This window comes from Rhipicephalus microplus, chromosome 5 (genome assembly GCF_043290135.1).
Source record: "Rhipicephalus microplus isolate Deutch F79 chromosome 5, USDA_Rmic, whole genome shotgun sequence".
Lineage (NCBI taxonomy): Eukaryota > Metazoa > Arthropoda > Arachnida > Ixodida > Ixodidae > Rhipicephalus > Rhipicephalus microplus.
The window spans coordinates 166,269,734-166,297,107 of record NC_134704.1 but is presented as its reverse complement, the minus strand read 5'-3'; the positions used below and the strand labels follow the sequence as shown (position 1 = coordinate 166,297,107).

General features: G+C 44.8%; 1 protein-coding gene across 5 annotated transcripts in view; it reads right to left on the bottom strand.

Annotated features, from left to right (window-relative positions):
• Positions 1–2,632: 2,632 nt before the first annotated feature.
• Positions 2,633–27,374, bottom strand: part of LOC119182538 (uncharacterized) — a 44,996-nt gene continuing 20,254 nt past the window's right edge. The window contains exons 4-7 of one of the 5 annotated variants that reach the window (XR_012895477.1): positions 18,665–18,739; positions 18,241–18,324; positions 10,950–11,612; positions 4,644–4,797 (exon numbers count right to left, since the gene is read on the bottom strand). Coding sequence is in view for 4 of the 5 variants with exons in the window: in XM_075896176.1 (XP_075752291.1) it covers positions 4,658–4,797; positions 18,241–18,324; positions 18,665–18,739 (299 nt within the window). In the remaining variant the exon portion in view is untranslated. Of the gene's footprint in view, positions 2,740–4,029; positions 4,798–10,949; positions 11,613–18,240; positions 18,325–18,664; positions 18,740–27,374 lie in introns of those variants that run through there. The other 4 variants (XM_075896178.1, XM_075896176.1, XM_075896179.1 and 1 more) reach the window with 4 other exon arrangements.

The window sequence follows — 27,374 nt, the reverse complement described above, 5'->3', positions numbered from 1 at the left end:
TGGCCAGTAGGAACAAGTGGATATCTGTTGCCACGGACTACACCACTCGGTATGCCACCACACGGGCCCTTCCTACCACTGTGCAACCGACGTCACCAAATTTCCCCTAGAAGACGTCATACTACATCACGGTGCCCCTCGACAACTACTCACCAATCGATTCACTACTTCCTATCCCAGGTTATACAAGACATATTGCATTCTTGCGCTATAAAACGATTTCAGTTCTACCGACGAGAGCCTAGGCTACCTTTAGGCACGCTTTTTTCTACCGTTACTCACACATCGGACTACGCCCGCGATGTTAACTCTAGACCTCTACAGGCACGTGAAATTGGTCGATTGCGCCTTAGTCATTCGCAAGAACGCCAACGACTGCTCTACAATGCCCGCCACCGCGATGTCAACTTCTAAAGTGATGACACGGTTCTTCTTAGCACGCCATCACGGTAAGTTGACCTGTGCGAAGAGCTGAATTCGCCGCACTCGGGACCGTACCGTGTCGTGCGCCAAGTAACCGAAGTGACCTGTGAAATTGAACCACTTCACAGCGCCACCACGCGCTCGTATTCTCACATTGTCCACGTCTCTCAACTGATCGATGCCACTCGAAGCAACCGAGCACCGAGACGGTGCCTTCGCCACCGGGGGTAATGCTTCGTGGCGCCACACATGAACTCGACAGGGTAGAAGACGATGTTTTAGCTTTCGTGCAGACTGGGTTCTATTTGGTATGCCTGAGTGTATATCCGTAGTAAACATAATCTTCAGACACTTTTAGCCCGTAACAATATATATATATATATATATATATATTATATATATATATATATATATATATATTATATATATATATATATATATATATATATATATATATATATATATATATATATATATATATATATGTGTGTGTGTGTGTGTGTGTGTGTGTGTACACGTGAGCCAAAGCTTCGAGCCATACAGCTGATCTTAGTGTGTCCATTTCTGCTCGTTTAAACCGGTACAACTTTTTGCTTGTAAGCTCATTCGAAATACCCGCTTGAAACTCTAGCGGCAGCGTTATTTCTGCTTTCAATTACGCTGCAAATTGATCATGCGTCAATCGGTGGCCATTTGTGACATTTGCGTTTTACTTCTGACGGAAGGTTTTTTTGGGGTCCTTTCAAAAGCAGTATGGCTCCCCACCATTCCTTGAATGATTAGTGCACGTGGCTCACAACACATGGGATGGAAACCTAAGTATAGCGAGTGCATAACGCTCAAAAGAAACGAGCACTGACTGGACAACGACATGCAGGGCACGCGCAAGCGACCGCGCGAAGGCGTCAACATGGCGCGGAAGCTACCATCCAAGCCGACGAGGCGGCAGCTTCAATTCCAAAAGCAAACGTCACTCAGATTAGTGCGCTTGCACATCGATGTGGCAATACTTCTTCAAAAACTAGTAAGTGGTCTGCACTCTTTCCTGTCTTCCTTCCTCGTTTTCCCTTCAGCTTCTACAGCAAGTCGAAATTTCAAGCATCTATGCACTTTTATCTGCTCTCCTCCCCCCTACACCTTCCCTCTGTAGTCAGGCAGTTCTGGTGTGAATAGTTTGTTTTCTTCACCATGGCATGACGTATTCAGTTGCTTCCATCATTGGTTTCTTTAATATTCATGAACGCTAGAGTGGCAGCACATTTTACACTGCTTCCCCTCAGATATACGAGTATATCGCACATGCACTAACTTCGCTCATCATTGTTTGATCTGAAAGAGTTGTTTTCGGTACGAGTATAAGTGTTTCGCTCATTCAGAGTTGAGCTCATAGCTCATGATCTAACTCGGACTTGGCGCGTTCAAACAAAGCTCTCTATTTCAAGTTCCTTTGCCTAGTGTGTCTTGCGAGGTCTGTATAACCGATACTACTTACTTTTGCGCAAGGCGTTTGTTCTATAAGGCCTAATCGCCGTGCAACCTTCAGAGCACTCGAGTCTTACATGTGCTTCATCATAAGTTCCTCCACCGCGGTGCACACTGACGACAGCGAGCTGATTACTCAAGCATTGTCATGGAGATGAGGCACTCAGAGAATCCACAGAGAGCGACCTTTTCAACACGATAACGCATAGCTTGCTGCAGTAAGTGAATGCACAAACGTATTCAAAATGTCCTGCATCTTACCTGAGGTTGCGTAGTCATTAACACAACTGCATCTTCGAAAATTTCCCGGTCTTGAGCGTTCGGTTGAGCTGTTTTTCTACTTAAGGGGCACTTAGCATGACGTGGAGAAAGCTGCCGGGTCCTCTAGTATAGCTGAGAAACCAGTGAGAACACTATGTATGGACGCACCGTGAAGATGTGAAGCATTTTAGGTAGGCTGCGAAAATCTGAGCCAACTGGCGCTATCAGAGAAATGAAAAGCCGGCGAACTCGTCATGTAGTCAGCGTAACACTATGAAGGAAACAGGCTCAAGGTGACCAGTAAGGCAATTTTCACCATTAAACATGGTTTGCCATGTCGATAACTATCTCGCTACAATACGGGTCTTAATTATAGACAATATAAACACCCTAAGGTTAAACTTATTCACTGTGGGGGGGGGGTGGCAAAGCTTCGAAAAAATCTTAGAATGAAAACACATAAAAGTATTTCATTACTTTTTTCGAAGTTTATTTAAGCTTTGTGCATCATCCTGCAACAGACATATACTAAGGTCTTTCACTCCGGTGGCCACACATTGTGTTCATTTCTTTCTGTAAAAATTAAACATGAAATATTCACTTAAGAGTCATCATATCTTAAAGTGTCTTGCGCGGTCTCATCTAGTTTCAACAAGGTATGTTAGCTTTACAAGTACAATAAGAAACAACGGCTTGGCACAATATCTTCCTAATGAATACAGAAGAGCTTTTCAGGCAATGATAATGCCCTTCTTTCTCTTTCCCGATTTAACAGTATCGCAGTGTCAACACCTCTGGGTGTGAAAAGCACCAGTTGAAAAGAGAGCATTCATGGTTATTAATTTTTTATTTGCACGCAAGCGGCATCACTTGTGACTCTTTATACCTGCTTCAATATGTGGATTTAGGTTTTGATAAACATCGTTTTCATTAAAATAACACTTCGCCCATAAACTTCACGTATGACACCACTTATGATGCGTGACTATGTACCCTTCATTCTTCTTATCTGAGAGCTGTAAGATGAATCGAGGACTCACAATGATGATGCAGATAGGATACCGAATCAGGCTTTGGGATGTAAACCCTGCAAGCTTATTAGTGTACTAATAATAGATCAACCAAGAAGCGGAGCTGAGGATTTGTCCATAATACACATTTATTAATTTATTCCTCTGTCGGTATTCTAACCGAGGCACATGCACTAATTGGAATCTTGAACCAGCAGGCTTGAACAGAGCTTTGAAAAGGCAATGTGCGTAAGCTGCGACGCTACTGTACGCCCATATTTTACACTACAACAATTAGTTTCATTGGTGTCCAAGGCACGCACCGGGAAATATTGTCCACCCAACGATACAAGTTTTAGACGTAAAAGCCTTTCTTACGTCGATGGTTCACCTCTGCTTCCATTATGCACTTACGTATCTGTCTATAAATGAAACCATACTGACGAGCCAGTTGAGTCGTAATGTGTATGAAAAGCGCCATGCAAGCGCAGCTGTTTGATATGGTTTAATTGAGGCGCATCAGTGCAGCTATTTGGAAGCGCAGTGCGGTGGCGATCGTCATTCTTATGAGCCAGTATATTTAGAGCCTGCGCATTAACTTGAAGAATTCAGATTTTTACCAGACACGTTGGACCATATTGATAAAAATTGCTTCTTTTGTGAAACTATTTTAGCCCTGAAGCATAAATGTGCACATTCCGATAGTTCTTAAATATTTGTGGGATTTAGGATTGGTGCTTGAGTTAAAAAATATGCAACTTCCTATGACCATATTTTTAACGAAGGAAGGCGATTCATCAAAGCCACTTTATTTTTGTCGAACGCAAATGAATGAAACCAGCAGGCAAGTAAATAAGAAAGGCAAATGACCCATTTTTTTTATTCAGTAGGTGTTGTGTATCAATTACAATAAGCATGTAATAAAACTTAACTGAACGAAAATACAACATCGTGACGAGCTACTTCGGGGAATAATGGTCTTAGGGTTACAATGAAGAAAACAAAAAGAAAGCCCAGCGAAACGAATGGACGGATCACTGCCGCTTCTGCTCAATGGGCAGAGCATCAAATGCGTCATCCAGAGTTCCCTTCAAAAGCATGTTTTGTTTTTGGTAATTCTACTTTTCTTGCTTTTATGTTATAGTTACTGTCCCACGGTTAAGGAGAACAAATATATACTCTTGTACGATCTTTCCCTTGAGTGCCTGTAGGTCTCACCAAGTTATGTAAATATGAATATAGAATTGCATTGAATATATATTTATATTAAAACTAGATAACCGTCAATTATATTTGCTAGTACAGCAGCTAATTGCTTTCTAAGAGTTCAGCGCACACGTCCACATGACAATGCGGAACATAATTGTGGAATGCATCATGCAATGCCCAAAGTATAAGATTATCGCACAAGCTGAGTGAAATATCGAAGCTTCATCTGCGTTGAATACAACGCCTTTATATGATTACCTCCAAAGCATGCATCACCATTCAGCGACTTCATCGTCACTGCAAAGTGCTTTCCCGTAAAGTGGTATGCCAGCACCACAATATTTCTCAAACTCATCCAGGCACTTCTGAGGTAGAGAGTTCTTGCTTTTTTCCGTGCTCCACAAAATGCACTCTGAGAAGACAAGCGGTACACAATTATAGTAGTCGTTTTGCACCGTTAAAGCAGACGAATATTAATGACACCCATTTTTTAAAAGCAATCAATTACAATCATTATCAAAGAATCGGCCAACTATCAATATAATGCCCTTTACATCTTACGTCAGAGCTAGACGCGTTGTTTGAGGATTGAGATTATTTTCTGATGAAGCCGTGGCCCGTCGCGCCATGTACACCAGCTAAGCGGAACCTCAGACTACGAGCTTGTCGATTGTTTCTCCTACTTCTCCATTCTAGAGGTGCAACAAATTGCATGGGCATTTTCCACACTATGCTGAATTGAATTTAGATTATTTTCTCCTGTTTGCGACAGAAAAGAAGAAGAAGCTAAAAGCAATTTGGCCTGACGAAGGCCAAATCGCCTGCAACAGCTCGACACGCAGGCCGTATACGTAACACACACATCAATGCAAAAATATACTGTACGAACGAGATCAACGGAAATTCTCACCACAAAAAAGACATTTGTACACACAAAAAATTTGAAACATTTGACAGTCCATGAACGTAAAGTTGTGTTTACAGGATTACTTGAAAAAAATTCACATAATTCAGTGAAAAAATATTTTGCTTTAGACAAATTAAATCTAGATTTAAGACAAAGGAATTGACAATATATAATGGACTTTTCCCACACAAACTCTTTGCTGTGAAAAATGAGAGATGTTTTGAACGAGTCATACGACCCTCCATAACCTCGCCGTGAAATTCGCGTAGTCCAATAAGTAGTGAGTGCGCTTGATAACTGTGTAACTGTTTCCCGTAGTTTCTTCTTATTTTCGTTGTTCTCAAATGATTTTGCCGAAAGCTAAGGCGAGGATTAGAGGGTACAATTATAACCTAATATGTTTTGTTTTGTTTTATGTGTTGCATTAACTGTTAGTAGTACATCTTAATGGTTTTTAACAAAGAGTACGCCATAAAGAAAGACTTCGTTTTCAAGTTTTGTAAAGGTCCATGATAACGCTCAAAGGCACGTAGGAGTATTTTTCGCAGTACTGTCATCTTGTATTTCCTTTGCTTCGTAGTGCCCCAAATATTATAAAATAGGTTAATTGATAGTAAAATACGGTGCAGTATAACGTGATTTTCAACGAAAAGAAACAGGGGTACTAAACTTATATAAGCAATCAACAGCTCAATTCTGTTGCAATTTTATCCATTTGTGTGTTGCAGGCCAAGACCATCTGAAACCACACCCAAAGAATTTTGCACTCTTTATCTTCTCAACTACACTATCTTCTAAAAAATAGTGGAGTTGTGATTTCGCGGTTTATTAGTCGGAGTAAATATCAACCATTTTGTTTTGCAAGTACTTATTTGCGCCTTATTGCGTCATAACCAGGAAGAGAGCTGCTTCATGTTGTTGTTAACCTTTACCATGAGATCTGTTTTAGTGCTCGCTCTAAAGAACAATATATAAAGCAGTGCTTTTTACTATTGCGCTAAGAGGCATACATGCGCTTACAGCTTGAATTTAGATAGTTCCACAAATGAAAAGAATGCCTGTCGCGTTTTCTAAAGCGAGACTTGTTTCTTTTCGCATAAGACGCGAATTTATACTTTAATATACAACGGCGTTTCTCCCCGAAGAGGAGAAAAGCGAAGATGTACATCATACGAACTACGGGATCCTTCACTAGTTTGCGTGGTTATTGAGAGCTCTAAAGGTGTTAAAATTGACTAAAATTTTTAATGTAATTTTCGCGAACCTAAAATGCACCGATCCACCTTCATTTGTAGAGCACTCCTAACCCAAGCATGGCGTCATACATCATGGTTTGGGGTTAATGTCCAGCAGCAAGTGGCCTCCGCGATTAGTTCCGGCAACTTGCCGTAGGCGGAGGTCGCCGCGGACACCACGGGCATCGTGGAGCATTTGCCGAGGGACTAGCGACCCCTGCTGACTGGTCAAAGTATTACCAGGAGTGGCAGGCTCGAGACGTGAAAAAGGAATTTCACTGGAAGACGAGAGTTGAGAAAACCTATCATACCGGCTTTTTATATTAGCAAATGATCGAAAAGGGCAAAACAAAAGTTGTCAACCACAAATGCCCCAATTCAAGGGAAAGTTCAATGTTGAGCGTAAAATGGCTCGCCTGTATAGGGCTATCAAAGTATATATCTCTTGTCAGCGAAGCATGGAAGGGGACTTTTATTTATTTCTCAGTAGATTCTCAGGTCACAAGAAGTCAACTAAAAACAGGTCATGCATTTTAGGGGCGAAGCTCCTTATGTCAAGACCTAGCTGTTTGTGGAGCGGCGTCGGTCCTCAATTGTCAACCATGCTCTTTACCTAGTAGCGTCTTCCTGGTCATACAATAGAGAGTGCTGTTCCATAGACATCCATGCAAACTGCAGTTGGGTGACGCTATACTCGATGGAACTGTACGCATGCTATTTATTGTCTCGTTTCCCAGAGGGCTCTATTTCATAGACATGCGTACAATATGGCGGTGCGCTGAAAGTACGCTAAACGGCGTTGGCGGTGCAACTCCTCTCCAATTCGCGAATGTGCAGACTGCACTGCACATGCACATGCACGCCCGTTATTTATCAATTTCCTGGATCATAGCCGTACGAGTGTGCTTGCCAGATTTTGTTGCTTGGAGGACCATGAACAATGAGGTCCGAAAGCCCACTGGGAAACGCGCTCGTCGGTAGGATCCTGAGGTGCGGGTGGACGCATGCATGGACGTACAGGCCGAAACACGGACAGACTCGTGAACGACAAACGCAATGATGAACGCCCCACTCATCATTATTTATTCCGTTGAAGTGCTGCAATTTTTTTAATCTGGTACTATATATTTATAACTACCTGGAGAAAATTTTCGTGGCGCCCTAAAAAACTGGGTCAAAGTAATATTGTTTTCCAGTCCTTTTATACTGAGCCTAATACAAAAAAGGGAGATTTCAAATGACTAGGTGCGTCTGAAAGAAAAGACGATACGTACTTTTTTGATAGTCAGTTTCTGAGTGCCATTGAGGAAGCGCTGTGTGACGACTGACAACAAGGAAAGGCAAAAAAAAGCGCTAGAGGTAACAGAAATGAGGATGTTTGTTTTTAATGTCTTTCCTCTGAATATGGGGTCATCCTCAAATGCATTCTTCGTATTTCTCTACACTTTCAGTCATGGTCATATAAACTTGTGAAAACGAGGTGATAAGTTATTCCTTGTATTGTCAATTCATAAAATAAGCTATTGCTCAACTAACAGCACACGTTTTACTTTTGTTTTCAACTGACTGCTGTGACGGAGCGATCAACCAAGTTGTTTGTTCTATCATTCGTGCTAAATGCTTTTGAGTTGTATCTGAATCCCCTGTTTTAGTTAAAATCCAGTTTACAATAGTCCCTAAACCTGACTATTTTTCGTCATTCTTCTGAAAAGCGTAGAATTTTGTGCCAGTTGTTCATGCAGTGGCTGAAGACGGCGAGGACCTATGCATGAACTGGGAACTAACCTATGTGCAGTTTGCAATGAACCGAAACAATAGATCACTTTCTTCTCGCATGCCGCCGTTTCGCCTTACTCCACCAAATAATTCTTGAGAGACCAATTGGTATGCTGGGATTGGCAGGTAATACATGTACCCTTTTATCGCTTGGAACCAATCAGTTGGGTACGGGCCGCAGTGCTAATCTGTCAGCGCTACATAAATTCATTCAGGTAACGTGAAGGATATGCTGTTAGCGCTACCGCCATATAAACATAAATTTTAAAGACGATAGCCTTTTGGGGACCTTCGACGAAAAAATTTTGGTCTGTCTATCTGTACTTTTGTCTGTTTTTCCGCCCTTAACCATGTCTCAAACGGCACCAAACAGCCAACCTCATCCGCAGTGCCCATCAATATTGCTCAAGGTTTAGCGTTCATGGTTGTGGGATTGTCAATTAAAAAGCAATTATTGGGCATATATGAGGCGCCATAACAACACGTCTATGTTTTGCATGTCTGCCTTTATACTAGAAGAGGTACACACAAGTAACTAGGAGGACTGTAGCGTTTATCGTGCTGCGCTGACAGTGCAACATGATGTTCAAAAAGGTAAGAGTTTCCAATGCTTTGCTACGACGACATGGTGGTGTACCTGCCCGTCGCTTTGCGTTCTACACCTTATCACCTCCGAGACTGGTGCGCATCTTTCTCCGCGGGCGCGCCAGCCTTCATTTCCGAAGATAATTGCCAGATAGTGCTCGTGTCTAACGTGCTTCGATGCGCTCGTTCGTCTCTGCTAAATGCTCTAGCACTCTAACGCTGCGCCTCCAGAATGCCTTTCGTCGATTTTCTTGCGCAGAACATCAAATAAACGTTTTGTTCACTCGCTCCAGACGCAAGACTATCGTCTTTCGACGACATTTGAAATGCAACATGCAGATTCGGGCCAATTTTTGTTCCCCTTCTTGTTTTTTGCAAATTTTTTATGAATTTTGGTTTATTGATTTCTTGTGCCCTTTTCGCCTTTTTAAGGAACGTTATTATTGTTCATATTTGATTTTTTTCTCTTTAAGCAAGCATTTTATAAAAAAAATTACAATATATTGTACAGTCTGGTCAATCCCCCTAGTGGATCTTAGCCAAGATCTTGTAAGTAACAAGTCAAGACAATTGAGTATGCACCACAGTTAACTGCTGAACGAAAAGAAGCTTTTGCAATGAGTTGGATCATTGGACGTCCCCCCCCTCGTTGGGCTATTCGCAATGTGTGATGACTACTTGTTCTTCGCTGTTTTAGAACGCTTTATATATCGTATTATCGCGATTGCTTGTTCAACATCATGTTTGCCTAAGACAACTTTGCCAGAAGTCCGAAGCACCGGCATGGCTCAGTAGTAGAATACTGGGCTGGCGCACAACGGAACCGGGTGTGAGCCAGACTGGGTCAATGGTACTAGGTGCTTTTTTTCTAATTTCGCGTGATGCGTTAACAGAAACCAGCACTCCGTAAATAAAGTTAGAAGCCGCAACATGGGGCCACGGGTGAATGCAGACAACGCCGCCGAAGCCGAATTGCTACTCGAGAAATTTCCGCCGTAAGCATACGTCAACCGCGGCAAACCCGTTTCTGCCATCGCCATGTTGACGCTACTCTGCCTCTAACGCTGTGTATCGGCTCGCCGTTGTCGCTTCGTGTTGGCTCAGAAGGCTGCCGGATCCTCCATGCAAAGTTGCTGCTTGCGCATCACCACCCGGGCCTGTTTTTGTTCCCTAACTGCTACATAGGCCCGGGGAAAAAGAATACTCTGACCAGGCCTCTTCTTGTTACCGGACTGCGACATCAGCCCGGGGAACAACAATACTCTGACGAGACAATTGTCGGCCCTGTTTTTTGAACGTTGTCTGCTGTTCGGGTGCCCGTACGGACCCTGTGCTCCCCATTTTCAAATAGTAAGTTGAACCTTATTGTAACCTTCATTATATTCAATGCTGCTCAACGTTTTGCTTAATTTTAGGTATTTCGCAGGTACGTATACTGATGACCTTTTACATCAATGGTCTTTTAGCTAATGCTATGTTTCTTTTCATCTAGCATGTACAGCGCTCAGCTTGACTGTCTATAACGACGGAGCGTCACGCGTGTAACAGCACGAGCAACATCTGCAGTCGCGAATACGCCATATCTGAGCTTGCGCGGCGCCTATAATGTGCCGGCCCTGCAGTTTTCATCTTTCTTTATCTCAGCGGCCGTGATGACTCTTTTCGCCGTCGAAACGCTGTCAACATTACAAAATCGAAATTAACAATAACAAAAAAAAGAAATATTCTTGCTTCGTGATGTCACATCACAGCAACAACGGTTTTACTACGTCTTTCTTGTTTTTTCATCAAATTGCTTAGAGCGCTTTTGACGACCCAAGCGGTAGTTGCATACGCGGCGATAAACAGGGATGAGCATTGCAAGGCAGGCACATAACTGGCACCGCGCATGCTAACATGTGGCGTATTTGCGACTGCAGATGTCACCCGTGCTGTTTCGCGCACGATGCTACGTCGTTGTTGACAGCCGAGTTTAGCACTGTATGTAATGGTGACACTGTACATAATAGTTTTTTTTTGCGCTTCCGTGTATCGCCACTCCGCGCTCTTTTGCGCACAGACCTTTTAAGGGTGACAGACTCCAGCACAAGTCCCCGACAAGGTGAACCAGCAGGAAGCCGTCACGGCAACCTTGCCATCGGTGTCCACTCATCAGCAGCAGGCACCGTCAAAGCCTGCGCGCGGGAAGCGCAAACCCCGGCCTCAGAAAAACCACAGCCAAGTCGCTACGACCCTCTCCCAGGCTCTGAGAGAAGGGAAGGTGACTCCCGGTTTTCGTCCTGTCCTGCCCCGACCGTGGCTTCCTGCAAGGGACGAACCTTTCGCAGCAACAACGAGACGAAAATATCCTCCACCTCTAGCTCCTCATGGGAACATCGCACTCCAGCCTCATCGACGTCCAACACCCTGGACATGACGTGGGAAGAAGTCAGAAGTCCCAACTTCCACTTCCACGTCTTCAACCCACTCGCTCTTCACCTGGACGCCGACAAAAACCAGCTGTACTCCTACCACAGCTCCTAACCCTTCTGCTGCTGCAGGAGAGAGCGGTTGCACTATGCCTCAGCTTGAAGCTGTCGCACCAGCGGTGTCCTCTCTTATTCTCCTCTCCTTTAAAGTCGCTTCGTTCTTTCCAAGATTTGCTTATCTTTCACTGAGGTGACCTCCACCGCCGTCACTGTCTGTCGCGTTGAGAAGTCGTCCACTGGTAGAAATGGTTGCGCGCTGCACAATGAAAAAAGATATTCTGTATTTAGTATTTCAACGCGCAAATTTTAATTTGTTTGTCTTTCTGTTTGTGTGTCTGCTGCACAATTCAGCCACGCGGCGAGATTTTAAGCCCTTCATCAACGTCTTGCCGTCTTGATTTTCTGGCTGCGTTGCTACTTGTTAACAATGTCAAACAAAAAGCAAATATAACACATACCTGAGGTGCGACAGCAATTCGTAAGTATTACTCTGTTTCTTTAATAAAAAATGCACAAAGACGTAATTCTAAACACCGTATTGTTTCTCGAGACGCGTTAACATCAGAATGAAACGGCAATTAAATGACACCAACTTTGGTCTGCCGACTGCTTTTGTGAGCATTTTTTGTTTTGTCGTCGTAGTGTTTAAGGCGCGTTTCCACTAGAAAAACACAACACCATATTTAGTCTACCGACTGTCTTTAGGAGTGTATTTTGTCTTGTCTTAATGTTATTTACACAGCGACGATACAAACAGTCCGCAGCTTCTCTCTGGAAGACTCCACCCGCGCCTTGCCGTGCTCACAGACTTTCACTGGCCAATTCTCTAACTACACTGTAGGCACGCAGGGAAACACCGACTAAACTGCAACACCGGTACCTCATTTTAAGACCATGCTCCCTCGCTGCCGTTGTCCCTCTCTAGCTAAAAAGGCAAAGCCCCCCCCTCCCCATAATCCACAGCGTAGAGAAACGGGGGTTGGGAAACAAAAATCGGAACCGAAGAAAAGACTTCCGTGGGGTACGCAAGATAGCAATTCAAACGCCGTAGAAACATTGGATAAGGCATTGTTATTTCACCAAGATTTCCACCTTCGTGGACGTTTGAACCAAAGCCATTGAAAATTTTTGCTCCCCCGTGGTTCTCCTGACGATGACACGACAACAGGTCTGCAGATGTGTTTCGACGGTGTTTTCGGTCGGTCATCATGTTAAACTACAACGCCATGCTGTCTTTTAAGGCAGCGTCGTCGACGTCAGCGTAGTGTGACCATGTGGTCTGGCGACTTCGTCGATAATGAGAGGTTGGCCAACCGCCTGCGTCTACCTCGTTTCTTCGTTGGGGTCGTGCCAGCGTCGTGTCTCTCTAGTGTAACTGTGTCTTTACACTGCAATGCCGCCAATAGTCAGCCTATCGGCTCTCGAACACTCCGTCTGTGCCTTGTCTTGCTTACAGCTATTCGTCGGTAATTCTTTGGTCAGATTGGATGCACGTTTGGCGACACCAGCTAAAATTTTGTGAAGAAAGTGAAACAGGACACCACCTGCCCTTCACATTCAGCCAACCTCCCTGCTCTGTCGTTGTACCTCTCGGGCTACGCAGCACAGTCTCACCACCCCCCCCCCCCCCGACTTCGAGAGACTGGGGTGGAAACTGACCAAAAAGAATCGAGAAAACGTGGGTTGCGCAAGATGACCGTTGAGTACCGTGCTGGGCCTCCTTATTTGTATACAGGTTCTCACCTTCGTTGTTTGAAGCAACGACAAGGAAAATTTTCGCTCGGCCATGGATCTCCCAGTGACCTGCCGATGACAAGTCTGTCGACACGTTTTGCTGGTGCTTTGGCTCGGTCATTCCGCAGCACTATGGCCTTGTACTGTCTTTCGAGGCGTCATCATCGGCCTAGTGTGACTAATCAGTCTGGTGGCTTCATCGACTTACCATCAGTGTATGCCTCGTGTCTGTAACGGTGTCGTGTCACTCCAGTGCAAACGCGCTTTACGTTGCCTTGACAGTTCGACGCTACAGAGGAAAAAGCGGCTCTTTCCAACACTTTGTTAAGATAGCACGGTGCTTCCCCCTACCAGGGGCTCTGTTTCCTGGATTTAATTGTGAAGCAAAGCTAAACGCACGATAAAAGGGAGTGGAAAGAGACACACGAGCCCTGAACTAACAACTGTTTATTTCCAACGAGGCTGGAAATCATGAAAACCAGCATGAATGAGCAGTGACATGAAGTTTTTAGTTTTGTGCCAGAGTTATTGCGTTTAGCAATTTCAGGCACCAATTGGCGCATTAATGAATTTTTCTTCAGTGTCTTTGCGTTCTACAGGAGCTTTCGTTTCCAGACATTCCTGCCAGATGGCGTCTATATGTCACGCAGCGCCAACTGAGACAACGACATTTCCTGCAAAGCACCCAAATACGCGGGCAATTTTACTTTATGCTTTTCTTTAATGCCACTCCGTTGCAGGTGATAAGCACGGGCTGGGCGCAATGACTGTGAAGAGTCACTAGTGGCAGTGCTTATGGCGTGCGCACTGGGACGTTCAGAACGACTAGCTCAAACAACTAGGCCCGAAAGCAGTTTTACTGAAGTTCCTTTTGAGTGCAGTGGGTTCCTCTTTCTGCGTGTCTTCCCCGTGCGTTTCTCCTTCTGCTGTCGTCAATGCACTCCTTTGCCACATTTGACGTGCCGATCTAGACTGTGTGGATTATGGATTCTGCCTTCGTAAGGGGTATGTGCCGACAGATGTGAGAGTGTTTATCGGCTCTGTGGCCACGTCCTAGACCCATGTCAAGAGACTGTGCAAATTAATACGTTCGGAAATATGGCGGCAACTGCGATTTTCCCCGGACTGGCTTTGGATGCTATGCCATGCAACTGATCCTGAGTGGCTGGCTCTTAAGAAGTACCACTCTTGTATCCCACTGCCGGCCCAACTAACGGGAGCGAATTGAAACTGTATGGTGAGAATTCTGCGCCGTTCTGGTGAAAAATCTGCTACTGGTGTAAAGAGAAGTGTCAAGGTGACTGGAAATACTAACTTGTCTGTTGAGCTAGAACACTTGTTGCCGAAAAGACGAAACTTTTGTATACCTTCGCAGGTTTCTGCACATGCTGTAATTGCAATAAAAGGAAAAATTGCTTTGAAAGCGAAGCAAGCGTTTCGCGATCAATTCCTACTTGAGAGCGTTGAAAGATTAGACAAATCGGTGCCAAAAGGCCCAGCCCGGCCTTCAGATTGTATTTTTAGGCGCATATTATCCCTTTTGAGAACTGAAGACCTCTGCTTTATGCAGGCTGATAAAGAGCAATGCTTTGTTGTAGTGGAAAAGTGAATTTTCAGCGAGAAAGCACTGCAGGCATTGCCAAAAACTGTGTTCGTGTTGGAAAGCGGGAGGTTCGTGTGAAATCAAAGTTTTTGAATTTTTTCGTAAAAAATTTAAATTACTATCGCTTGCGAAAACCATAGAGAATAGTAGAGGCAACACTTTTGTTGTGTTTTTCATGGCCAAGGCCCATAAGACATAAATACCATTTAGAACCATCGTCAGTAAATAGGGATGCTGGCAACAAACTGGTTGCCAGCTTTTGCAGAAGACAATGAAGTCGCTAGTGTAGAATGATCCATTTTGTACGAAAAATGCAGATGGTGTGGTGCAGTTCTTGAGTGGAAATACTAATGTGAGTTATGATTCCTCATTTGAAATCGAAAGTTTGTTTATTCTCTACCTCAGCATGAGCTCATGTTTTAAGGGCGAGCGTGCATAGGAATTTGGGGCTCTGCCTTTTCAGAAGAATTTTGTTAGTGTTTCTTTGAGCTATTACTTGATTCTTTTAGAGTTTTATCTTAAGGTCACTTTTATCGTTTATAATGTCAAGCCATATTTGCAGCGTAACGGCATATGTATGGGCTCCTGTCTGTCACCTCTACTTGTCGATATTTTTTTAGCAAACGGGGGTGATTCTTTAGGCAAATGCTTTAGCGTGGGAAAAATTCTAAAGAATTTTAGGTGCGTTGATTATTTTTTGGTTTATTATCTCCAGACTCCTCCTAAGAAGACTGCGTGACTAAGATTTTAGATGATTTTAGCCGACACGGACAAGGTTTTGTTTTTACAATTTAGCTCTCATGGAAGGGCGTTCTACAGATTTTAGAATTAGGGCTCTAGCTTTGTAAACCTCACGTGTGATGGTACTACCAACCACGGGCAAACAAAGACTTGCTACCTTTTAGGTCAGTTTATTTGAAAATTGTGAAAAGCGGAATTACGGTGTAGGCCATCGAAGCGGATCTTAGAATATCATGCACTCACAAAATGCAAGATAGCTTCGCAAATCATGCCAGCCGACTTTTGGCTCCTGGGTTCCCCAAGTCGCTCTTGAATGCAGCGGTGGAAACGCTCACTTAGGAAAAAAGATCCACCATGCACGTGGACGCTGTACAAGACAAATGGAGGCCTGTGGTGGTCCCGTATATGCGTCGGATCTCCCATCAGATCAAGAAAGTGGCAGACAGACATGGTGTAATTTTCGCGCTGTTGGCACCGAACAAGCTTTCTAAGCTATGCTCCCACTCCTGCGGTATGAGTAGAGGAGGGTGCAAAACTAGACACGGTGTGACCTGTGTCGTGTGCTGCCGGGTAGTTTACGCCGTCCCACTATCGTGTGGCAAGTTCTTTATCGGAAAAACTGAAATATACATAAACGAGCGGCTCAGGTAACACTCGCAAAAGGTTAGCAGGAATGCCTTCAAAGGAGCCTATCTTGTGATACTTATTAACACTTGCTGCATTTGTGAGGCAAGTTTTGAAGGGACGTGGTCTTTGGCAGAAGAAACGAAGAGCATGCGCTGCTGGCTTTTGAAGCTTACCATATTAGGAATAGTGCTAATTTTTGCAAAAGTGACAACTCTTTGTCATTGCACCAATCCGAGTTTGATTTTATTTCTTCGCGTATGTAATACACTGCTTCATTTATCAACTCAGATTATAATTTTTGTGTGTGATATTTGTCGATTGCATGACGCATGTGTGGTATGGCTTTCTTGGAAGTATATATGCAATGACGTTCAAGAAATCAAATCAGCTCTTAGTAAGAAAAAAACAGTGCTTGTGAGTGCCATCTCTTTCTTTGCGGTGTGTCTGTGTTTGCGCTGTAAAAGTTCCTTCATCACTAAGGGACCAAGAAATACTCTCTGGTGGACTAGTCGGTTCATGATTTTGTACTGGCTACAAAAACATGGCTGTTTGTGAGCTCCACTTAAACCCTTCGCATGCCGTTTCGTCGGGCAATAACAGTCATGTTTCTGTGGCCTATGCAGGAACTAACAGAGCCACCACTGGAGGCCTTTGTCGCTCCTCGGGGCGAACGATTTTTCATTTTAGCTAACCGTATAACGCTTTCGCTTTAAAACTACTACAAGAATTGTCGTTGAGACGAATGACCTGGAGGTCGAAGACACTTAGTTTCAAGTTGATACGTGCAGGAAACGCTACCCACTGCTGAAAGTTGAATGACGGGTTTTGGAATGGGCATGCTACCCACTTTTAAACCCACCATTCACCTTTCACACGTCTCCATTTCAATGCGCTCTTTGATGCCAAGGGTGACGTTGTCAAGTGGGGAAATGAAGTACTATAGCATGGCACTAACGAACGCCTATACAGTGCTCTTTCGTAGTTTCTGTGTAGAGTAGACTGCCAGCCCGTTTTCTACTGCCATTCTGTTGCAATGCACATTCATCTCCCTCCTCCAGCACGCGCCAACCCGGCTGTCAGTGCAACGCGAGAAACGAGCTTACTCGATTCTGTGTGAGTGCAATTACAGGATATGTCTTTTGTGTAGAGTCAGCGCGTATCATCTTACTCTAGCCCAATAAAGGTTCCGGAAACACAAACACGGTTTATCTGTCATCTGAATCTGTTAGTGTGATGGCACAGAATAAAAACGCATGAGGAGCCGCAGAAAGGCAACAAAGTCGTTAGGAAAATGTCAACCGTGTCAGTGCTTTGGTTCAGCTTGAGAAGAACGCTTTCGCGCATTCGACGCTGAAGCGACATGCTCTCCCACTCACGTTCCTAAACAGTTGTGTTGTATCTTTGACCAGTGGTGTAGGTTAGCCATATGCTGAGCCTCACACATTATTAACAATCTCCTGAAATAAAGGCGTTTTCCGCAATAGCATAATCAAGTAAGTACCAGTGTGTAGATGGTTTCATGATTGCAAGCGTTGTGCGTAAAAAAAAGCTTCCGGTCACCCCATTTACCAACTCATAACGTGGAACCTAAAAGACATTTAGCGTTTTTTTTTCAATGATAATACTAGTTTATTATTAGTTTTTGAGAATAAAAAAACGTCGGTAATGTTCTAGGCAATTTCTCGCAGTCTTTGTGTAGCTCAAAAAACATATATTTTAACATAATTTGCCAACTATGGAAAGGAAAGTATGTAAAATCAGCGGGCTATTTTTTAACGATCTTGTTACCCACCGTTGCTATTGAGGCACATGGGTGGACAAAACGAGATGTCATCAAAGCCCTGTGTTTGTAAACATCTTAAATGTCTATATGATACGCTTGTGGATGTCATATTTGCGTAGTATTTATAGTATGTAATAATGCGTCCTCGTGTAAGTCTAGCTAAGCTGCTTTTATTGATGACTGCTGTTAGTCTACAGGATGTAGTTGTGCTACCAGGCATAGGTGTAGGTGCGCCTATACTAAACAGTGCTTTATCAGTCGAACAAAAGATCACGTGCAAGCTATTATTCGTAAATGTAGATTAGGCACTCAATCGCTTTTGTACAAACTCGTTTAGCGTTCACGCTACACTAGGTGGTAGATAGAGAAATGAACCATGTTTTTTTTTCTACTCACGGCGTCCGTTGTATGGAAGGTCTAGGACCGCACAGTTCTCGTAGTCTGTGTAGTGGAACTTTGCTTTGCTTGAAAGTGCCTCATCTGAAGAAAGAAGTATACGCAATGTACGCGCTATATCGAAAATACCAGACCTCGTTATGTCGTGGAGTACATAATGTTCAATCGTACATATTGCACACAGCGTCATGTAATGCTAGAACACTTTTATAGAACGGTTGCTAATAGCAAGTCGCGCGTTCTAAGCTTAATAAGTGCATGCTAACATGGGTCGAACAAAAGATTCCTTTATAAAAAATTGTGTAAGCACATGAAAAATAACCACATTGAGAAACCACAAAACACCCAAACACTACAATATCTAGTTTAGCCAGTGCACTGGTTTCAGAATTTTCACCGCATAAAGCCGTCTGTTCATACTGACCTTTCTTGGAAACAAGAAATGAGGTAAATTTTAAAAGTATACTGCCATACGTAGGACGTGCACAAGGTGAGTCGCCTGAAACCAATAGACGAAGACATGAGCCCTTCAGTCGCAGTAATGCTTTCTTTATTTCTATGTTTCTCGCCATTTATATTCACTGTATAACCAAGTGGTTCATCTACACGTATGTTCCTTCAAAACCCTAACGTTGAATAATTAGACACTACCGTTATTAGTTTAAGACAAGGCATTATGAATCAGATGATCACGACCAATTGCGACAGCCTGTGATAAGCTGAGAAGTGTGAAACCGAAGCAAATGCTTTTTGTTATTTTCGCGTCAATAAAGTCTGACCATCGGGGTCATGGCTCTGTCCTTGAATTTGTATTCAGGACGTCAAGGCCGTACTGTAGGGCAAAATATATTCGCGGTATTACGCAGTATCTTGTTACTTTTATTGCAACTCTTGTTACCCAATGTTTTGCTAGTAAAGCTACGGAAGTACTAGATGACGGTGAATGTGAAAGCAGAGTTCACCAAAAAGTATTTAGCATAAATCACAATTAACTAGAATTGACATTTTAAGTGGTTCAAGGAATGTGTCTTAAATTTAAAACAAAACTAGTGAAATTCCATATTTGGTTCGTGTCTTCACAATTGGTTTTTAGGAACGAAGCTCCTTCTGTGGGTTGTTGCTTCTCCCTTATTCATCTAGTATGTATGTAGCCACATCTAGTTTATCAATTAGTCACAAGATTGCTATGTGTACATAGGTCATTGAAAATATTATCGCTAGAGTACACTAGTGGTTTATGTAAAGTTAACGATGAGAGAGGATAGATGGTGCTGTCAGAATAAAAATTGCACGGCTTATCCAAAGACTGAAGGATGAATGGAGCGTAACGTTCGTCTGTCGGATGCGTGCTCTAGTGTGGTAAGAGCGGACCGACGGATGGACTGACAGATGGACGGAGAGACACAGGCCAACGGACGGGCAGGCGGACATCAAAACAGACAGTTGGACGAAAGCACAGACCGACAGACAGACGGTCAAAACGACGGATTGATTTGTCACCCCACTCGTCATCAATCACTTTGTGGATATGCTGTGAAATTTTTTCGGTAGTAGGAGAGATATTGTGATAGTTAAAAATGTCATTTTGTATATTAAAAAAGAACGTTAGCTATATGTAACTTCTAGTATTCAAAACCACGTAATGATTATGGGAGACATCGTAGCGTCGGATTACGAAAACTTGATCATAACGTGTTCGTTATCAAGCACAAACATTTAAATAACAATTTCAACGCTTATGTCTAATGAGAAAAAAACGACGTTTATGCCAAAAGCCGATCGGTGCTTTGAGATAGAGCAAAAGTCATGTTTCACCGCAAGAGTGAAGCAATGAATGCCATAGCAACGAATTGTAATGTCACGCGAAGAACAGAAACCAGATTGAAACGTGCAGCGCGCAACTCACTACGCACTCAAGACAAGCGCAAGCTAACAACGTGTACAGCTTGACTCTCAACACACTGCTCGAGCTCGAAAGACGCGCGGAACGCACACACACAAGAATACATAAGATGAACGATAACTATAATGTCACGCTTGTTACTTCAACTTGTTTGAAAAGCACGCTCCATTCGCAAACGGAGAGACTGAAGCGAGTGATGTATGCTTCGCGTGCCATGAAAATTCGACGCAATCGTTCCGGTGAAAATGCCCAAGAGAAGCGCGGGCGTGCAGGATCCCCGCTCTGTAGGTGACACGAGTGTACCGCGGTTACTCTGATGACGGGCATGTGCTTTCGTGGCTCATTGCCTAAAGCTGCGAAAGGTCGTAAGCTTAGTTCAGCGTGTTGGAAAATCTTTTTGTGTATTATTTTCTTTCAATAAATATATGAATGAAACTGCGCCCATCTGCATACATTTGAATGGAACCACCCTCCTGTCAACAATGCCAGCAACCCTGATCATGCATCATTCAAGACTGGCATTTCTGACTTGTAACACCCCTACTCTTTGATATATATATATATATATATATATATATATATATATATATTATGACGACTCGGTTGTAGCGAGTTTTATAGGCCGTGAACTCGGGAACGAACAAGCGCAACGGACCCGACAAAGAAGCGCTCGTGCCAAGCAGATGATGATTGTCAGCCAGAACATATGATGATGATTGACTGTTGTTCAGATGAGAATGAAGCGCATAATAGATGCCTACACTGATCCCCCCCCCCCCCCCGTGGAAGCGGCCAGCCTGGCCGCTGCGGGCGGGTAGTCAAGGTGACGAGGAACGTCGTGTGAAAAGCTTCATGCGGGAAACGTGTACAATTTCGGTGCTGCGGTAACGACGCTCAGTTGGCACGACAAGAGGCGTCACACGATAGTTGACAGGTGAAGTCTGCTTTAAAACAACATATGGGCCGATGAATCGAGGCTGCAACTTGTCGCAGAGACCAGGTGTGCGAATTGGTGTCAATAGCAGCACCTCGTCTCCCGGTCGGAATGATACCACACGATGAGAGGTGTCGTAGACGGCCTTCCTTGCTTGTTGCGTAGCTTCCGTGTTCATACGAGCACGCTGGCGGCACTGGGCAAGGCGAGAAATATATTCTTCGCAAGAAGATGGTGATGTAGGGCCATTGCTGGTGAAGAAGAAAACATCGATAAAGAAAGTAGGTGAACGTCCGTAAACGAGATAAAACGGGAGTAGCCTGTTGTGCGCTGAACAGCGGTGTTGTAGGCGAAAGTGAGGAACGGTAGAAGTTTATCCCAGTTTCTGTGATCCGGTTGAATGTATACGGCTATCATGTCGGCAAGGGTTCGATGAAATCTCTCAGTCAGACCATTTTTTTGAGGATGGTAGCTAGACGCCATCTTGTGTGTGGTACCAGAAACGCGAAGAACTTCACCTAAAAGCTGTGATAAGAACACCTTTCCACGGTCACTCAGAAGTACACGAGGTGCACCATGACGTAGTATTATGGCCTGAAGGACGAAGTCAGCAACTTCCGATGCTGAACCAGTAGCTACTGAAGTTGTCTCGGCGTAGCGTGTCATATGGTCTACGGCGGTGACTATCCATCTATTTGCAGCACCAGTAACAGGAAGGGGTCCATAAAGATCGACACCGACGACCTCGAAAGGTGTTGTAGGGCACGTCATTGGCTGTAACTGACCAGCTGGGGGAGATGTCGGAAGTTTGCGAAGTTGGCATGGAGAGCAGGAACCCACGTACTTTGCTACGCTGGTAGAAATCCCAGGCCAATAAAAGCGGCTTCGAATGCGGTCGTAGGTTTTGTGAAAGCCTAGGTGGCCAGCAGTCAAATCGTCATGAAAGGCGTTAAGTACATGATGTTGGAGAGCGCGTGGCAGAACAGGTACCCAGCGTGTGCCGTCAGGATTATATATGTGACGATACAGCACACCGTCCTGAAACTTGAAGTGCTCGAGTTGTCGACGAAGGCGTGCATTGGGTGGACGCGTAGCTCCTGAAAGGTGGTCTATAATGCGCCGACAATACGGGTCAGCCTGCTGGTGAGAACTGAAGGGTTGTTCATCGTCGATTGGCGGTTGGTACAGCGAGGCGAGCAAGGCAACAGAAGTGGGAGTCACGTCCGCACTGGTGTCGTTGGAGGTGGCAGCTGGAGTGTCGAACGACGCTGTAGGTAGTGGGCAACGAGAAAGAGCGTCGGCGTCTTGATGTTTTTTGCCCGATTTATAAATAATCTCAAACTGATACTCCTGTAGGCGTAAAATCCAACGACCCAAGCGTCCGGACAAGTTCTTCATTGTAGAAAGCCAGCATAAGGCGTGGTGGTCCGTTACGATGATGAATTGACGGCCGTACAGATAAGGACGGAACTTTTGTATGGACCAAACCACAGCGAGGCACTCCTGCTCAGTGATGGTATAGTTTTTTTTTGGTAGAAGTTAGCACTCGGCTAGCATATGTGATGACCCTTTCCCGTCCAGAGTTATTGCGTTGGAGGAGAACAGCACCTATACCGCAGCCGCTGGCGTCGGTATCCAGGAGTGTTGGGGCGGTGTCATCAAAATGGCAGAGTACAGGTTCTGACGTCACAGCTTTCTTCAATAGGTGAAACGCCGACTGACATTCCTCGGACCACACAAAGGGTGCATTAGATGCAAGTAGTTTGTGAAGTGGCGCAGCTATTGAAGCGAAATTTTGTATGAAGCGACGAAAATATGATGCGAGGCCAAGAAAACTTCGCAAATCCTTAAGTCTTGTGGGGCATGGAAATCGAAGGACGGCAGCGATCTTTTCGGGGTCAGGGCGAATACCATCCTTGCTGACGACATGACCGAGAACCTTGATGAATTTGGTGGCGAAACGGCACTTCTTAGTGTTGAGCTGCAGACCCGCACCGGCGAGGCATGTTAGGACGTCATCCAAGCGGCTCAGGTGCTAAGAAAACGTTGATGAAAAGATGATAATGTCATCAAGGTAGCAGAGACACGTCTTCCATTTCAGACCACGCAGGACGGTGTCGATCATGCGTTCAAACGTCGCGGGCACATTGCAGAGCCCGAAAGGCATCACGTTAAATTTGTATAGGCCATCGGGGGTTGCAAATGCCGTTTTTTCTTTGTCGTCATCGTGCATGGGAATTTGCCAATATCCCGAACGCAAATCAAGGCTTGAAAAGTATTCGGCGCCTTGGAGTGAATCAAGGGCGTCGTCGATGCGTGGCATGGGGTATACGTCCTTGCGTGTGATGTTGTTAAGTGCCCGGTAATCAACGCAAAAGCGCACGGAGCCATCTTTTTTCCGTACCAAAACAACAGGGGATGACCAAGGGCTAGTTGATGGACGAATTATTTCTCGTTGGAGCATGTCAGCGACGTTTTCCTCGATGATTTTTCGCTCAGCGAGAGACACGCGGTACGGGCGGCGATGTACAATAGATGTTCCTTCCGTCTGAATGCGATGCGCTGCAGTGGTAGTTCGGCCCAACGTTGAAGAGCAGGTGTCGAAAGAATCGGCGTGTTTTGTTAATAACGCAAGCAACTGCTGCGCCTGCATAGCTGTTAAGTCATCACTGATAAGAGCTGTGAAGGGAGAGGATGAGGCAGGCTTACTCATAGAACGGTCGTTGGTAGAGGTAGGGTTAAGTGGTGTGACGCTGACAGGCTCAGCATCCACAACACAGGCTACTGCAGTGCCCTCTGGCAGGAGAACTTTCTCTGGCGTTTCATTCGTAGCAATGACGAGCGCGGAGCCAAGGTGAAAGCGTACGACACCTGATGCAAGGGCTATGCCTTTTGCGACGCAAGTCGACGAAGGGGACACCAAGACGTCACCGTGGTCGATGTCCTTAGAGATCAGGGTCACAATTCGTTCTTGGTGTGGCTGTAGTTCGAGATCTTCGCGAGCGAACAGGCGTAGAGGCTTGTAGACGCCTTCGTCGAACATGGAGTCAGTATTAGTTAGGTGCAGAATCCGTTCACCACAATATATAGCGGCTGAAGAAGAAGATAGGAAGTCCCACCCTAGAATTAGCTGGTGAGAGCACCGGGTAAGCACAGTGAACTCGATGTAATGCAAAATGTCATCAATAAACACACGAGCAGTACAAAGAGCAAAAGGGCGGATAGCGTTCCCCTGGGCTTCGACTAGATTGGGTCCATTATAAGGTGTCATTACTTTCTTCAGGCGTTTGCACAAATCATACCTAATCACAGAAACTGTAGCACCGGTGTCCACCAAAGCGTCCATGAGAACTCCTTCCACCGTAACAGAAACCATGTTGAACGGGCGTGCTGGAGGAATATGAGTCCTACTGTTACATGCAGTTTCTCCTCCGAAAACTGCATCATTCAGTTTTCCGACCGGTTATCAGTAGTAAACGAGGCTGGCCGAAGAGGAGAGGAGGAGCGACGGAAGGGCGAAGGTGATCGGCGTCGGCTTGATCGGTAAGTGTTCCGCATCTCAGTCGACGCGGGCGGAGATGGAGACCGCTGCTGTCCAGATGAATAATGCCGAGCGTAAGAATCCCCTCTGGAAAAGTCCCGTTCGCGCATGTCGTACCCGCGACGCTCGTCCTGCTGGCGCTTGCGGCAGAAGCGCGATATATGGCCACGATATCCACAGTAAAAGCATGTTGGGCGAGACGGGCGCCAAGGCGGGTAGTAGAGGTCGTTCGGCACACCGGGAGATAGCGCACTCAAGTGGACTGACGGAGGGTCGGGTGGGATTGGCCGGAAGTGGACCGGTGGTGCAGCAGCAACCGGCGTGAATGATGGCAGCGGTGAAGTAGAGTTTACGTTGTGAGGAGGCGCGGCCGCAACTTGCGCGTACGTTGGAGGGCTAGACGGAGGTGGCTGGACGTAGGCTGGACCGGTGAATGATGTTAGTTCCTCCCTTACGATGTCACGGAGGGCCATGCTTGAAGGCTGTGTGACAGATGGAGAAGGTTGTGAGATGCCCATTGATTGAAGTTCTTCTCGTATGATCTCCCGTATCATGTCACGCAGGTCCTGGTCTGCGGTACGGTGTTCACTATTGCCCGACTGAAGGCGAACAGAATCAAGTTCATCGAGACGCTGACACGTAGAGACGACGTCCGTGACAGTAGAAGGATTCTGGGCAACAAGGGCATTGTAGGCAATGCTTCCGATGCCCTTCAGGATGTGGCGCAGCTTGTCCGACGCGGACATCGAAGAATTGACGCGCCGGTAAAGCGCAAGGACATCCTCGATATAAGATGTGTATGACTCGCCGGGATGTTGTTGGCGAGTATCTAGGGCCCTCCTCGCTAGAGCGGATCGAACGGCTGGCGTGCCGAATACTTGGCGAAGCTGCTGCTTGAAGGCAGGCCAGTCGGTGAGGTCGATCTCATGGCTCAAGAACCATGTCTTGGCAACGCCCGTGAGATTAAGCGATACTCGGCGGAGCTTGTTAAAGTCGTCCCAGTGATTAGTTGCGCTTACCCGCTCGTAGTTATCGAGCCAGTCCTCCACATCTTCGCCGCGGAGACCAGCGAAGATCGGAGGGTCACGCTGGTGGTTTACGATGTAAAGAGGAGGGGCTTGCGGCGCAGTGACGGCTTGCGGCGCAGAGACGGGAGCCGAAAGGGCATCCACTCACTCACTCTGAGACATGTTGGCGGACTGAGGGTCCAAGCGGCGGCCTGAACGGAGCTCCAGCGAGTAGGCGTTGTAAGTAGAGGTACTGGGAACGTCAATCCACCTTCACCACGTATGACAACTCGGTTGTAGCGAGGTTTATGGGCCGTGAACTCGGGAACGAACAAGCGCAACGGACCCGACAAAGAAGCGCTCGTGCCAAGCAGATGATGATTTTCAGCCAGAACATATGATGATGATTGACTGTTGTTCAGATGAGAATGAAGCGCATAATAGATGCCTACAATATATATATTTACATATTTATATATATATATATATATATATATATATATATATATATATATATATAGGGGAATCGAGTGTATACCTAAGGGCTCGTTTTTCCATGGTTTGACACAATATCAATGAGATCTAACAGACAACAATGCCAAGAAATGTATAGGGGAAGTTATTAGAACCAATGTAATATAAATAGAAAGAAAGAAAAGTAGGTGAAAAAAACTTAATTTTTCACCCACTTTTCCTTGTTCATATTTACATTACATTGGTTCTAATAACTTCCCTATACATTCCTTGGCATTATTGTTTGTTAGACCTCACACACATATATATATATATATATATATATTCTTTACTTGCCTATTTTTATACATACATAAACTGTACGGCGCATTGCTGCGGAGACAAACTGTGACGGCGAAAATCAGCTTAGAGTGTCTATGTAATTGCTATTGCAGTGGAAAGCTTCTTCCAGTGATCATGTAATGAATTTATTGCTATTCTACGGCGCAACGCAAAAATTTCAGCTGAACAAGCACCCACCCAGAAAGATGTCACTATTCGAGACAACGATTACGAAGGTGTAGTTCTTAAGCATTCGTTGATGTTTTTCAGCTGTACGTAGCGCAACCCCAAGTGCAGCCGGTACGGCCACACAAAGATGTGTAGGGGTGATAAACGACGCTAACTCATTTAAGACGTCTCAGAAGAATGGGGGGGGGGGGTTGCGCTGTTCTGAGTTTTGGTTTCAGTTTTTTCGCTGAATTACTCTGTATTTCATGAATTCAGAACTATTACTAGATACTGCCATTCCGAAACCTCAAAGCTGTATGTGTTCAACGTATAAAGGGCTCCAATTCACCCATTTGGCGTAAATTACTGCCTCCAATAATGTGACAATGAAAAGTGAATTATTTACCTTTTCGCTGCCCATCTAACTTATGTATTTACCCATATGATGAATCCTGCAGCTGCAGAGAAATAGTGACACTATCGAACATGCACCACACTCTCCTTATTTTTTAAAACTTCCGACTAAATTCTTGAGATAATACCAGGTATGTTTGTGCACGTATATCGTATGTCTCATATATATATATATATATATATATATATATATATATATATATATATATATATATAATGTTTTATGGGCTTGCGGAACTCTGGTACGTGAACATGCTGCGGTTATGCAGCGTTTGAAAAAAGTATTAGGCGATAGGTTTGGTTTCGCAGCAGTTTAGGTCAAGTTAATGACTGTATATTCTGTTGACTACTAAATTTGCACATTCAAAGGCA